Source organism: Rhipicephalus microplus, chromosome 4, assembly GCF_043290135.1.
Source record: "Rhipicephalus microplus isolate Deutch F79 chromosome 4, USDA_Rmic, whole genome shotgun sequence".
Classification (NCBI taxonomy): domain Eukaryota; kingdom Metazoa; phylum Arthropoda; class Arachnida; order Ixodida; family Ixodidae; genus Rhipicephalus; species Rhipicephalus microplus.
Window position 1 is genome coordinate 33013587 of NC_134703.1, and position 14731 is coordinate 33028317.

At 48.7% G+C, this 14731-nt stretch overlaps 1 protein-coding gene across 1 annotated transcript in view; it reads right to left on the reverse strand.

The window, feature by feature from the left end:
• Positions 1 to 14731, reverse strand: part of Fas1 (fasciclin 1 Fas1 domain-containing) — a 56812-nt gene that overhangs the window by 3668 nt on the left and 38413 nt on the right. Inside the window, exons 10-11 of the mRNA XM_037422700.2 lie at positions 12445 to 12592; positions 11506 to 11677 (exon numbers count right to left, since the gene is read on the reverse strand). Coding sequence (XP_037278597.2) covers positions 11506 to 11677; positions 12445 to 12592 — 320 coding nt within the window. The remainder of the gene's footprint in view (positions 1 to 11505; positions 11678 to 12444; positions 12593 to 14731) is intronic.

Below are 14731 nucleotides of genomic sequence, written 5' to 3' on the forward strand. Positions count from 1 at the left end.
CTGATACGTCATGCCAATTTCAGTGTCACGTGCGTCACGGAATGTGACGGAATGGAACGTAGCGTACATTATTTTCACGGATGAATAAACTGCTATAAGGCCTTAGGAGGCGCAGTTAGGATCTATGACGTCTCGGTGCGGAAATCTCAATACAACGTGACCACGTTTTTTTTGAACGCATTTACTGTCTTACTTAGCATACTCTACCGGCAACAGTGGTGCTTTTGGAGCTGGGAAAGAGTAATTTATTAATCCGAGAAAATTGTGTTTCTCTTTAGAGTCCCTTTAAGTGAGGCTTTTATGATGAAGCTCTCCATGCATGTTTTCATGACTATGGCCACCTCTGTTGTTGTCTTGCCAAGTAAATTACACTGGGTGATGTCGAATGAAAGCACTGTTGCGACACCCATATCAGAATTACAACACTACACAGTTGTAAGGGACCTGCTTTGCTATCAGCGTTTTACCCGACGTGTATACTGTCCCCCTCACAAACATACAACAGCAGAGGAGGCCATGAATTAGAAAACAAAAACAAAACCATGCTTGGTCATTACTCCAACACACCATATTCCCAAAGTGTTATCGGGGTCTCTGCCCCTGGTACGGAGTCGATCTTACACTCCAGTTTTAGTACAGCGGAAAACGCTTACGATAGCGTTAGCGTGCGTCTCAACGCTAACGCTAAAACAGTACATGCTGTGTAGCAGTTGGTGGTGTTTTAAAACAGTAGGAGACATTCCCACTAACGATAACGTAAGCACACATTGTGTCATTTGGACATACAAACAATAAATTAACTGTATACAATCCACAAAAACGCCACTTAGTTGGGCTGCTCTAGGGTCACCGTTGCTGCGCTTCGGTGCCGCGTTCGGTAGCGAATGACGAAGACATCATGGGCGTCTATGCGCGGCTACACAAAGCGTGAGAGAATCTTTTAAACAAGCGTTGTTAAGCCTTCACGAACGCTAATCGACAGTGTATCTTGAAAGCAGAGCTATCTTATTGAAACATTATTACTTAAATATAAATCAAATATGAACATTACTTGCAGATGAGTGAGTTTACAATTAAGGCTAGTGACTCGAAAGATTCGAAGTAGAAGGCTCTTTTTATTACAGGCGCCGCCATCTTGCCCTTTACGAACGGAATCTCTTGCGTGGGTTAACACTGAACGCTATATATTCCGGAAATAGCGTACGTATAAAACCTCGGACCACGTTTATGTTCTGCGCATGCGCGTTTCGGAGCATGCAACACTAACGACAACGCAAAACGCATGCGCTGCATGTTTCGTGCTATAATGAGATTCCCTCACATCGCACTATTGTGTGCTGCTCAAAGCATCGGTTTTGGGACGTTAAATCCCACATATCTATCTATCTAGTCAAAATATACCATGCCACACTAGTAGTAGTAGTAAACAACTTTATTATTTTGCTTTTTAAACAACTTTATTACATACACCTGAGAGTCGCGGAAATGGCACGAACACACACTCTGATGGCGCGATAATCAAACTGTGACATGGCCGGTCAGCAAGCGCTGATCAATCAAGCTGTACTGGTGGCTAAGATAATAAAGTTTTGAAGGGCGAAGAACTTTAATGTCTAGGCTTGTCCGTTGTGCGTTGTCTAGCACAGCGCATGCAAGGTACCCACTTTTCGATCATTCAAGTGACTATAGGCGGCGCAGCGGAAGGTCGAAATGGCGGACGAGACGGTGATGTCGCGAGCGTTTACATCAACGTCGCAGAGCGTGAAGACGCGTTCATTGGTTCATGACTACTGAGAGGCCGGACTGCGCCGCAGTTTTATCACCGTCTGACAGCTTCGGAGCACGCCTACATGGCGCCGCCTGCGTCGCTGGAATGACCAAATACACCCACTACATGTGTCTCACGAAGCAGTGCGTGAGCTCACGGCTGGTTATTTTTTCATCCACTTTTCTTTCTTATTTACATTCCATTGGTTCTAATAACTTCCCCTGTACATTCCTTAGCATTACTGTCTGTTAGATGTCATTATTATTGCGTTAAAACACGGAAAAACGAGCAATATATATATATATATATATATATATATATATATATATATATATATATATATATATATATATATATTGCTACGGTATAAGCCAGGCTGTGGTATGTGCCGGTGATGAATAAGAGAAGGACGAGGTTGTCTAGTGTGGCCTGAGGACTCGATCTTTACTTCGCATTGCTCATTCTTATCCTCACTCTGTAAATAAACCCAGTAATCTTTTATTCAACCGTAACAGTTTTGTGGTGGAGGTGCTGGGTAATCAACCAAGCTACACGATTTTTCCTGATCTACGACAAAGCCGCCGCCTTGCTGGACTGCCGCCGTTACCACTGGAAGCTGAGATGTCTCATGGCGAAGAAGGAAACCGGAACCCCCGAGCTGAAGACCTTCCACCAGTCCCAGCAGCATCGCTAGGGCCCGTTCGCGCGCTGCTGGTCCCTGATTGCGTCAGGATCTCGTAGTGTCTGGCACATTCGGTGGCAAATCTGGCGAGGATGTGAGTGTCAGGCTCGCACACTACGAACGGGTGAGCAAACACTACCAGTGGGACACGGTGACCCAGCTGACCAATGTAGTATTATTCTTGACAGACACAGCGCTTGTGTGGTACGAGAACCACGAAGATGCCCTCACGTCATAAGGTCGCTTCGTTTCCGAAATGAGGGCGTGCTTCAGATACACCGTAACTAAAAGCGGAACAAACGTTACTCCAGAGATTGATTGATATGTGGGGTTTAACGTCCCAAAACCACCATATACTGCAGAGAGCTCAGATACCAGGAGAGACGTGCACGACCTATACTGAGGCAATCCTGAAGCTCTGTAAGATCGCCAACCCTTCATTGTCAGAAGAGAACAAAGTTGGCCACCTGTTCAAGGGCATTGCCGAGGACGTATATCAGTTCCTCATCAGCAAAGAGAGCCTTGGCACGGTAACTGACGTCATAAGCCACTGTCGCACATTCGAGACCTTGAATGTGCGACGTATCACTCCCAAGTTCGGTCACTTACCAAATGTAACCACCGTGGCATGTGTTGACGAATACACGCCACGTGATCTCGCATCGATAATACGCGAGATCGTTCGAGAAGAGCTTACTCGACACGCTCGCCCGACGCCGTACGACGCTACATCCGCGCCGCCTCCCTCTCGCCATCTCGTGTCGATTGCCCCAGCAGGCGCAGATGACTACAACTACAAGCCACCCTCATCACCGAGGCCACACTACCCGCTGCCGAGGTACGAAGACCATTTCAGTTACTCCCGCCAGCTGGCCAACACCTATCACGACCCGCGCGAAGATGTATCCGTGCCACCACCACGTAAGCGCAATGACTTCCAGGAGCACAATGAATACCGCAAAGCCCCTGTGTGCTACCGTTGCAGTATCGCCAGGCATATAGCTCGGTTTTGTTGTCGACAGAAAAAGCCGACATCCCGATATGATTCCCAATCAGCGTTTCCTCCAGCGGGCTCTGGTAACAACAACGGTCATTGGCCCACCTATTCCAGGAGTAGCTCACGACGAGAGAATCGCCGTGGCAGTTCTCCCGTTTCCGACCGTATTTTGACGCCTCCCTATAGCCGACTGCATCGCTCGCCTTCACCGGGACGACAGCTGTCATCACCGTCGCCGCCGTGAAACTAGCCGATGGAGGTGAGGTCGCACAACAGAATTTGCCTCAGGTGCCCCCGCCAGTTATAATGAACAAAAACAAGATAAGTGTCTTAATAGATGGCTTTTGTACAAGTGCTTTGATGGACACTGGTGCCCTGATAATCAGTTATGAGTTTTTCTTTCAAAAATAGAATTGGCCAAAAAGTTATGTTTTCTTGGGGCGATTCAACCAGATTTGGTGGCGTTGGTGGGGAAGTGCTTCATCCTGTCAGAGTTTGTGTCGTCAACATCTTATAGGCAGGAAAAGTGTTTCCAACAGATTTTTTGTGTTGGAACGTTGTACCCACGATGTTATTCTCGATTTCAACTTTCTCCAAAGGTGTGGCGCTATCGTTGACTGTGGAATTGGTGAACGTTCTGTCAGTGGTGACATTGTTCCTTCCCTCGTCGATGAACCGCAGCACCCCCGAAGGATGCTCTAATTATTTCCCATGAACTGACAGTGCCCCCACAGTCGATGAGGTCAGTTGCGGTATTCGCCCAAGTATCTGCCACGTCTCATTTTTTGACGCCATTGTTGAACCTGCCATCATTCAACGAGCTAAGAAAGGCATACTCGTTCGTCATTGTCTGGTATCGGTTGCTGAAGGAGCAACTTTTCCGTGGGCACTAAACTGTTCGCCAATGCCAGTTGTGCTTTCTCGAGGAATGAAGCTCGGAGTCTTCAATTTTTCTCTTGAAGATTCTATTTCAGTCATTAACAACAATGAAAGTGGAAAAAGTACAGTCTCTGGCAAGCGCAGTTGCTCTTACGAGTTGCAGATCGTAGGCATGATTGGCGCCACTTTGCGGTCACACGAGCAGCAGACGTTACGCCACCTGTTGAGACGGCATGCTTCTGTGTTTGACTTTTGCCAAGAAGAGAAGCCACTACCTTAACCATGTTCTCACGCTCAGCATAGGATTGACACCAGCACTGCCCATCTGATCCGGCAGAAACCTTACCGAGTGTCGTCATCAGGACGCAAATTTATTGCCGACCAGGTTCGAGAAATGCTAAAAAAGGGTATCATCGAAGAATCGTGTAGCCCGTGGGCTGCACCGGTCATCTTGGTTAAAAGGAAAGATGGTTCCTGGCGGTTTTGCGTTAATTACAGAACACTCAACGCCCTTACCAAAAAGTATGTATATCCGCTGCATCGGATTGACAACGTAATTGACTGCCTACACTCGGCTCCTTACTTTTGCTTCAGTATACCTGCAATCAGGATATTGGCAGATACCTATGCACCCATCAGACAAGGAGAACACCGCATTCGTGACGCCTGATGGACTGTACCAATTCTACGTGATGCCGTTTGGACTTTGCAACGCCCCCGCCACCTTTGAAATATTTATGGACTCTGTCCTTCGTGGTCTTAAATGGGAGGTGTGCTTATGCTATCTGGACGACGTCGTAATTTGTGGGCGTACTTTCGAAGAGCATAACGTCCGTTTGAGCCTTGTTTTAAACTGTCGGAAAGGCTAGCTTGATTTTGAACTCTAAGAAGTGCCGGTTCGGTGAACGACAAGCACTAGTTCTCGGTCACCTAGTTGACAAAGATGATGTCGGGCCAGATCCCCGTAAAATCGAAGCAGTGAGCACATTCAAACCACCCCCGACACTAAAGGAACTTCGCGGATTCTTGGGCTTATGCTCCTACTTTCGTCGCTTTGTGCCGAGATTCGTGGACGTTGTGCAACCATTGACGAGCTTGTTGCAAAAAACAGCCCATCCGAGTGGACAGCTGAATGTGATGCCGCAATTTCTTAACTGAAGCTTCTACTGACATCTGAACCTATTCTTCGTCATTTAGATCCATCTGCTCTTACTGAAGTGCACAGTGACGCAAGTGGAATTGGCATCGGAGGTGTGCTTGTTCTGCGCCATAATAATGCAGGGCATGTAATTGTTTATATTAGTCGATCTCTAAGCAAGGCTGAAAAGAATTATACGGTGACAGAGCAAGAATGTTTAGCGGCTGTATTCGTCATTCAGAAGTGTCGTTGTTATCTCTATGGCCGTTCCTTCACGATTGTTACAGACTATCATTCGTTATATACTGGGAGGCTTGTTACCCTCCGAGACCCATCTGGCCGCCTTGCACGATGGGCTTTACGCCTCCAAGAATTAGGCTTCACCATTTCGTACAGAAGTGGAAGACGACATTCGGGCGCTGATTGGCTTTCTCGCCTCCCAATCACCACGTCGGAAGACAGTGGAGATACTTTCGATATCTCTTTTGCTGCAGTCGCTCACACGTTTCCTGACGCCAAGATCTTCAAGTGGGAACACCTCAATGACTGAGCTGGTAGACTGCGGGCGTCAGCGAACAAAGGGTCGCTGACGACCGCAGTCTCAAAAAGGTAAAGGTCGTTTTGCCTTCGTGATAGACTGTTGTGGAAGAGTAATTACACAGCAACCGGCACACGTTATTTACTGGTTGTACATGAAAGTATTCGATGCGACGTTCTACGTACTATGCACGATGATCCAACTTCAGGACACCTTGGGTTCATTCACATCTTACGTTGAGCACATCGGCGTTTTAACTGGCCTCGAATGCGAGATTTTACGAAGCAATACGTCTCGAGCTGCGAGCCGTACCAGCATCACAAACGACCGACCAGTGCCCCGCACGGCCTTTTTCAACTCGTGAAGCCGCCTACTACACCTTTCGAGCGGGTTGGCATCACCCTGTTCGGTCCGTTTCCGCAATCTTCAAACTACAACCGCTGGACAATACTGTGCGTAGACCACCTTACCAGATACGCCGAAACCGCTGCGATACCATCTTCCACAGCTGATGGCGTCACTGCCTTTTGTTACGCATTGTAGTTCTTCGCCATAGTCCACCTTGTGTAATAATCAGGGACTGTGGTTGCCAATTCATCGCGGACGCTGTGGAAGAATTGTTTCGCCTCTGCACTTCGTAATTCAGACATTCGACACCCTACCATCCCCAGACGATTGGTCTTGTAGAACGTACAAACCGAACTCTTAATAACATGCTCGCTATGCACGTCTCGTCCAATCACAAGAACTGGGATGAGATATTACCGTTCATTACCTACGCATACAATACAGCGAAGCGTGAGACCACGGACTTCACGCCTTTCTACCTGCTCTACGCTCGATTCCCACGCAGCTCCCTTGATACAATCCTTCCATTTAAGCTCCATGCTGATGAGTCCATGGCCAAAACATTGTGCTGAGCTGATGAAGCCGGCCAAATCGCTCGCCTGCGCACACTGGCAGCACAAGATCGCTCCAAGCTGCGATACGATCAACACCATCATGCCATTTCATTCGACAAAGGTGAATTCATGTGGTTGTGGACCTCTCAACGGAAACGTGGTGTAGGTCAGAAGTTTTTACCGTAGTACACAGGCCCTTTCGTCATTGTAGATCGCTTGAGCGACTTGACGTACGTCGTGGCACGCTTGACGACACCTCGTCGTCGGTCAAATAAAACGCAAGACCTTATGGCTCCTCACAGCTCCCGGTACCTTACGGTTCCTCCAGTTCCTCGCCTACCTCGAAGACGAGGATCCGCCACCCATATCTCTCATCTGGGTCCCGGGCGCACGCGGGAAACCTGGGGAACGAGGCCACCCAGCGACAAGCTCGAGAATTCGTCAACCGAGCGGTGCGTCCCGCCAAGAACCCAGAGAACATCCGCGAGCCCCTCATATCATATCACGAAATTGCTCAGCGCTATCGCCTCGCGCGTCGAACAAAACCACCACCGCATTCCAAACTCACGAAACCACAAGAAATCACAAGGCGCCACCTCCAAACGAACTAGTTCCCGTGCCCACGGGTACACGCACACATTTACTCCAATCTGTTCAGTCCGCATTGCTCAAAATGTGACTCCGTCGCCTCCTTCTCTCATATATTATGGGACTGCCGCGAGGGTCCACCCCCGCCTGATCTCCTGACTACTTCCTCGTCCGAGACGTGGGAAATTGTATTCCGCGATAAAAGCCTGGAAGTACAGCTCCGGGCCATACGGCGAGCTGGTGAGGTGGCGGCCAGGCACGGCCCGATGCTATTCCTCTGTGAATTTTTTCACTTAAAGTTGTTTCTCTCTCTCTTAGTACACGTGTCTCTCGCCTCAAGAAGTTTCATGCTTCCAGTGACTTCGACTCACCCAGCGGGCTTCGTCTGTGAACCGGGCATTGCTACAGTATAAGCCGGGCTGTGGTATGTGCCGGTGATGAAGAAGAGAAGGACGAGGTTGTCTGGTGTGGCCTGTGGACTCGAGCAAATACGAAATTGCGAGGAAGCACGGCATACCTCCGAGCACGTTGTAAACCTACATACGCAACAGAACGGCCATTGAAAACGCCTATGAAGACGAGGATTTTGGCGCCAGTCGAAAAAGGCTAAGGACAGCGAAGTTCCCGGAACTGGAGTCAGCTTTGATTATCTGGGTTGAAGAAATGACCAAGGCAGCCGATTTCGCCCTGCGCTTGGACATTGAAGACTTTGTCGCCTCCGAGGGATGGTTTCATCGTTTCAGGGAGCGGCACAATCTCGTATTCTGCACGTTATCCGGTGAGGCAAAGGAAGTGGACGCCGAAACATGCGCTACTTGGAGAAGCGACACCCTGCAGCAGTACTTGGAGAGCTACTCATTACAGGATGTGTTTAACACTGACGAGACAGCGTTATTTTTCAAGTTGCAGCCAGACAAGACGATCACCTACAAGGGAGACAGCAACAGCTGTGCCGGCGGCAAGCGCAGCAAAGAGCGTGTCACTGTTCTGGTCGCCGCAAATATGACCGGTACGGAAAAGGTCCCCCTTTTTGTGATTGGCAAAGCACTCAAGCCACGGTGCTTCAAAAACATTCGCTCACTGCCGACGGAGTACGCCGCAAACAAGAAAGCCTGGATGACAGGTGACCTATTCAGGAAGTGGCTACTGAAATCCGACAGGCGAATGGAACTGGGTGGCAGACGCGTTCTTCTTGTCGTCGACAACTGTTCGGCGCACAAAGTCGACGTTGAGCTGAGAGCAACTAAGTTGGTGTTCCTTCCGGCAAATACGACTGCGGCCCTACAGCCAATGGACCAGGGTGTGATAAGGAACATTAAGTGCTTTTATAGGCGTCACGTGCTGGAGAGAATTATTTTTCGCGCGGGCGACAGGAAGGACTTCGGCATTACGTTGCTCACTGCCATGCACATGTTGGTGCGCGCATGGGAACAGGTGACCGCGACCACAATCGCAAACTGTTTCCGCCACAGTGGATTTGCAGCTGGAAGTGCGCAGGATAGTTGTGACGTCGACGTGGATGGGGCTGAGGAGCTCATGCCAGCGGCGTTGCGTGACACTCTTCGGGGCGTACGTTTTGCCGATTATGTTGAAGTTGACACCGGTGCATCGGTGTGTGGTGCCCTGACTGATGAGGACATTATCGCTCAAGTAGCCGGTGCGCAGCCTGATGCTGAAGAGCCAGAAGGTGAGGAAGACGAAAATGACGAAGCGCCCGTGCGCCCGTCAGCTTCTGCGGTGATGGAGGCACTTAATGTGGCGCGTCTCTTCTTCAGCTTTGAACAGGGTGAAGAGGATTCCCTGCGCCGCGTCCGCGCGCTGGAACAGAGAGCCGCAGCTGTGGCATTCAGAGAAAAGAAGCAGATGGTCATCACCAACTTTTTTGGCCAATAAATATTTTTCGTGACCCCACCCCCGAAATCCACCCATTTTTGCTCACTTTCATTATTTCGAATTTTGTTTAATTCGAAATCGCTCAGCGTTCCCGTGAAATTCGAATTAACGAGTATTTAATATATATATATATATATATATATATATATATATATATATATATATATATATATATATATATATATATATATATATATATATATATATATAAAGTGAGGATGAAAACAACTTTATTACGCTAACCTCCTCTTTCTGCGGAGCGATTATTACCTTTCCGTCCGGGGTCGTCTGCGCGCGCGCTTATCTCATGAGCGAACAAGAAGGGGGGGGGGGGGAGCGCATATGGTAGCCTCGCGGTAATGATCAGCGCGCGACTCTTGCCGCCACAGCAGGCAGAAGGTTCTACGGGCTGCGCTCTCAATAACAAAAAAAAAAAAACGGTGCCCGAATTGTATCTGGAGCGGCCGTCCACCTATATAGGTACGCTCTACACATGAAAAACTACCACGAGCGGCGACACATGACGTACAGTCCTTAGTACCAGCATGCGCTGCCCACGGGAAGCGCTTCTCATCAACGCCATCACTACGCAGGAGCCCTGTTGTGGTTACGCTCATCGCGGCATTGCGGAGGAGAGACCTGGGGGGGGGGGGGGCGCAAATCACGCATCGATAGATTACTGTTTGCTACTGGGACATGAGAGAGAGAGAGAGAGACTTAGAAAGGAAAGGCCGGGAGGTTAACCAGATATTGGCATCTGGTTTGCTACCCAGCGCTGGGGGCGGGGAAGTAGGGGCAAGAAAGAGGGGGTAGATAGAGAAAAAAAAAAAAACGCACGCGCACTCATAAAAAAAAAACGAAAACACACACAGGAAGGGCGTCCTAGCTACAACCGTTCAGTAAGGCCGGTCGATCGCAAAAAGTGTAGTAGCGCTTTCAGGGCCCTCTTCTGTGAAGTCGCATCCTGACGATACTGCAGAAGTCCCTGCTCCGACAGAGCTTGATCATCTGATTTGTTGAGTTCCTTGCGAAGGCATAGTCGTTGTTTACTATACGCTAGGCAGTCACAAAGAATATGTTGGATTGTTTCCTCTTTGCCACTGTGGCCACAGGCTGCGGTGTCGGCCATCCCAATGCGGAAAGTGTAGGCGTTGGTAAACGCAACGCCCAACCACAGCCTACATAACAGGGTCTGGTCTGCTCGGCAAAGCGAATCGTTACTAATGGGCAGTGAGACAGAAGACTCAGATTGGACACAGAGACCCACAGTCTACTTTTAGCTAATGCGCACGCTACGAAGTTTTATTGTTCATCAACGCGCAGGTGAAATCTCCCACGGACACTACCTTGGAGGTCACGACCCAGTGCCTATACGAGGTGGCCAGTGAACGGTTCTTCAGCGCGGACAGTCCGTTCTTTCAATCAAGAAATGCGCTATAGCAGACGCTGCCTACGTCAGCGTTTCGAGGCTAGAGAGGTGGGAGCGTAGGAGAGGAGAGATACAGGAGTAATCGCGCATGCGCAATGTGGTGTAAACATCATAAAGAGGAAGGCCTAGAGAGAGGGGGAGCGAGCGTCGGTTAGCAGACGCTCCCTGCGTCGGCATTGCGAGGCGAAAGATTAATGAGCAGCTGTTTTGAGAGAAGGAAGGAGGAGAGTTGCGCATGAGTAGTGTGAGTGCAGACGCCGACGCCGCGGGACATAGACCCGAGCAAGAGATGCTCCTGTAGCGCTACACTCCGCATTTTTAATTACGGGAGTCCCAGTGCGCCACTCCCTGGCTATGCCCCTGCTGGTCGTTAGTCGCAAATGGTCGCGCAACTGCTGCTATAGACCTATTTCATGTTGGTAAACAGTGGTATGCATCATCGCCATACTAGGGCGGTCTTAGTGACGTGGCAGCGCATAGGGTTCACCCAGGTCAAAATTCGCCACTACACTCTATGATCCCGTGAAAACTAGCATTCCAGCTGGCACCACGACGTCGCTACAAGCACCACAGTATATCGACGGCACCTACCACTGTTTACAAACATGGAATGTGTCTATAGCTGAGCGGCCATGAATTAGCCAGTAGGGAATCTTTTCCAAGAGTATCCCCTATTAAATAAGGGACTCACTTTTTCCGCGTGGTACCCAAACTTGTCCATGGAGAGCTGTTTGTACTCCGACGGGAATTCCAGCTTGATGTCGTGCCAGGCGTTGTCACTCGGCGCGAAGAAGGTATACCGCTTGTCGGTGTTCTTGAGCCGTTCAATCCAGCCCTTGTGCTGCGCAAAGCGCCTTGTGTCCCTGCGTAAAGCACACTCCCGTGTCTCGCATCACGCGAATATTTTCTCTCCACATAGGTTAAATCAAGCGGCACAATCTCACGAACGCGTAGCAGATTCAATAGTGACCATAACTCTGATGGCAACGAAACGCAGCTGATGGCTGTGGAGCGTTGACGTAAGGTGATGAACTCAAGAAGTGCGCAGGCATAAAAGAAAATAACAGGCTCCTCGAAGATCACGGGCAGGGCCCTATTTCATGCAGTTGGCAAAATGTATGATTTTGATGTCATAGTGATACGTCGTATGTTTCGGGAAATGGCACTAGGTAGAAACAGACTGGTGGTAATAAAAAGTGCTAATGATAAAATTTTTATAAGAAAAATTTGCAATGATTCATCATTTGTGGCATGCTATTCCAAAGGAAAGTAATCTGGCCCGAGAAGATTGATCTTCGAGTCGAGGAGATTTTTAAAAGTGATTATTATTATTATTATTATTATTATTATTATTATTATTATTATTATTATTATTATTATTATTTTGAATCATGGTTATGTAACTCCTGAAGCATCTTATTTAAACTAAATGAGATAATGATGAGAAGGTTCCAATGTCGTCTGAAAGAAAGTAGTATTTTATGTAGACCACAGTGTTTCATACGCAGATGACGGTACGCGTTTACAGTAGAGTTGTAACTCTCTCCTAAACCTTGAAGATTTTGAAGAGTGTCTAATTTATTTCGTGCTTGCTGCAATTTTACCGTCGTCTCCGAGCAGCGGCACTCACTTGAGTTCGGGGTCGCTGCTGATCTTCTCGTAAATTGTGTGCGAAGGCATTCCCAGCACGCGGTCAATGATGTGTATCACGCCGTTGGTGGCTCCGATGTCCGCTTGAACGGCAGTGGCATTCACGCCACCGCCTTCCACAGTCAACGCTGCGAAAGAGTGGCGTGATCACATAACGGGCAACAATTGATGGGACGCAAGCCCCGGCTACAGAAAGAGATGACGACGAAAGAATTAAAGCGGGAAAGGTCAGCTGGGGCACAAAATATGCCTTAACATCCTCAGGGGTCACCGAGGGGACGTACACAGATATGATAGATAGAGACAGATGTGAGCAAACCATTTCGCAAAACTGCACTGTGGTTGTTACTACAGCGAAATTGAAGAAGCATGTGCATGACTTATGCAGTACGGCCACTTGCTACGTCTGTTTTCTCTTTTTTAGATAATTTAGAAGGACCGCTGAATTGCTGTGAAGATAATCTGTGGCCCGGCAACCAGACAAAATGGAGATTTATAACTACATGTGGGCACAAATAGACTTCAATGCCAGCCACACTGATCAATATAGGTTGTAACGAAAAGATTGAAAATGCTTAAAATTTGGAGATTGGGTCTGATTAGTCATGCACCGAGGGTTGAATTTGTAGCCAATTCGATACAAAACCTGCAGCGTGACAGCATGGTTGTTCATGCAGTTGTCGCCAAATTCATGTCTCTGGTGAAATAGATGTACACCATCGCGAAATCAACAAATAGTGTCGGCAGTCAAAGTACAACATTTGTATGGCTGGGTTGACAGGGTCGTAGTTTCAATTATATACCGCAAATAAAAATACCACACGTCGTATGTAATATAGCCGAAAGGTGGTCAGTGTGCTACTGGTCAGCTAGGCAAATTGTTTAGGCTGTATTTTACAACAAACTAGATTCTTTGCTTGAAGCACCAACCTGGAGCAATTTTAGGAACTTTTTTTTTTCCTTCTGATATACAACTCTTGAACTAACGCCACCGCTACTCTGCAGCAGTGCTGCTAACTCTCTTGACTGACAATCCTCCTTTTTTTTCTCTCTTTCTCTTCTCTTTCCTCTCTCTCTCATCTTTATGCCCCCTTTCTATTCCTCCAGCGTAGGGTAGCAAACCGGGCATGTGCCTCGTTAACCTCCCTGCCTTCCCTCTTGTTGTTTACCCCCCCCCCCCCCCTCAACGCCACCGCTATATCACATCATCGGCTTTAAGAGGCGGAGTTTCTCGAACTTCTATGCAGCCGTACCGAAACTATCCTTTTCGCAGCAGCAAGCACTACATTTACACTGCATAGATAGAGCGTCTACCTTTTCGAAACTACCGGATGAATGCATCTCAAGAACCCTACAGGCTCCACGTATCACGTGGGCGCGAAACGGTCACGTGTATTGAAGTTATCGCCATTGCACAGAGCGCCCGTGCAGTCGCTCTTCAATAATGGAGAAGTGTGCGGTCGATGTTTCAGGTGCGCACGAGCCGGTTTTTTTGGACCGCCCGCAGCTGAAGCCATAAGGTGAGCAAATGACCACGGTCGGATGTCGTGCTTTCCACACAAAACGATATCACTGTAGTACGTCTCGGGCGCTCCATTCCATTTCAATTTTCCTTTCGAACACAGCGTTTGACCTTCGAAAAAACGACGGCGTCGCGTCGGTGACTGGCGCCACAAACACGTCGGCGCCGCTCTATTATTCAGGCTTTGGCGCGAGAGCCAGCCGCCAGGAGTTTCGTCACATTCCGACAAAAAGCGTCGACGATGAACGCGCTTTTCGTGTTCACTCTCGACGCGGAGAGGAAGTCCGCGCCGTCCCTCGGGCGTACACGTGAAGCGCGTTTAGCCTCTCGATCGCGCGTTCGTGCTCGGGCGTCACGCGACCCACTATAGTGCTTCGCCTCGTTCACAATGATACGCCTTGGGCGTCGTCCCACCGTACGAACGCTTTGATACGACCTAACATCGCTGCATATCGAAAAAAAAGGGGGGAGGTGGTAATGTTCTAAGAAAATGTATAAGAGAGGTGTGCGATTTAGAAAGTGCAACATCATCACGAGTCGCCAAATGACGTGAGTTTTTCTGTACTACTGAAACGGCGTACCGAGGTAAGACGAATGGACACGAAAAAGGGAACACGAAACACAAGCGCCGTGTGTGACGGGAGTTCTCATAGAATACACCTTCAGGGTACGGGAAAAGCAAGCTTGAGGAGGGGGGGGGGGGGGATTGTTGACTCTCCCGTGAGCCAGAGTAGATGAAAGCACT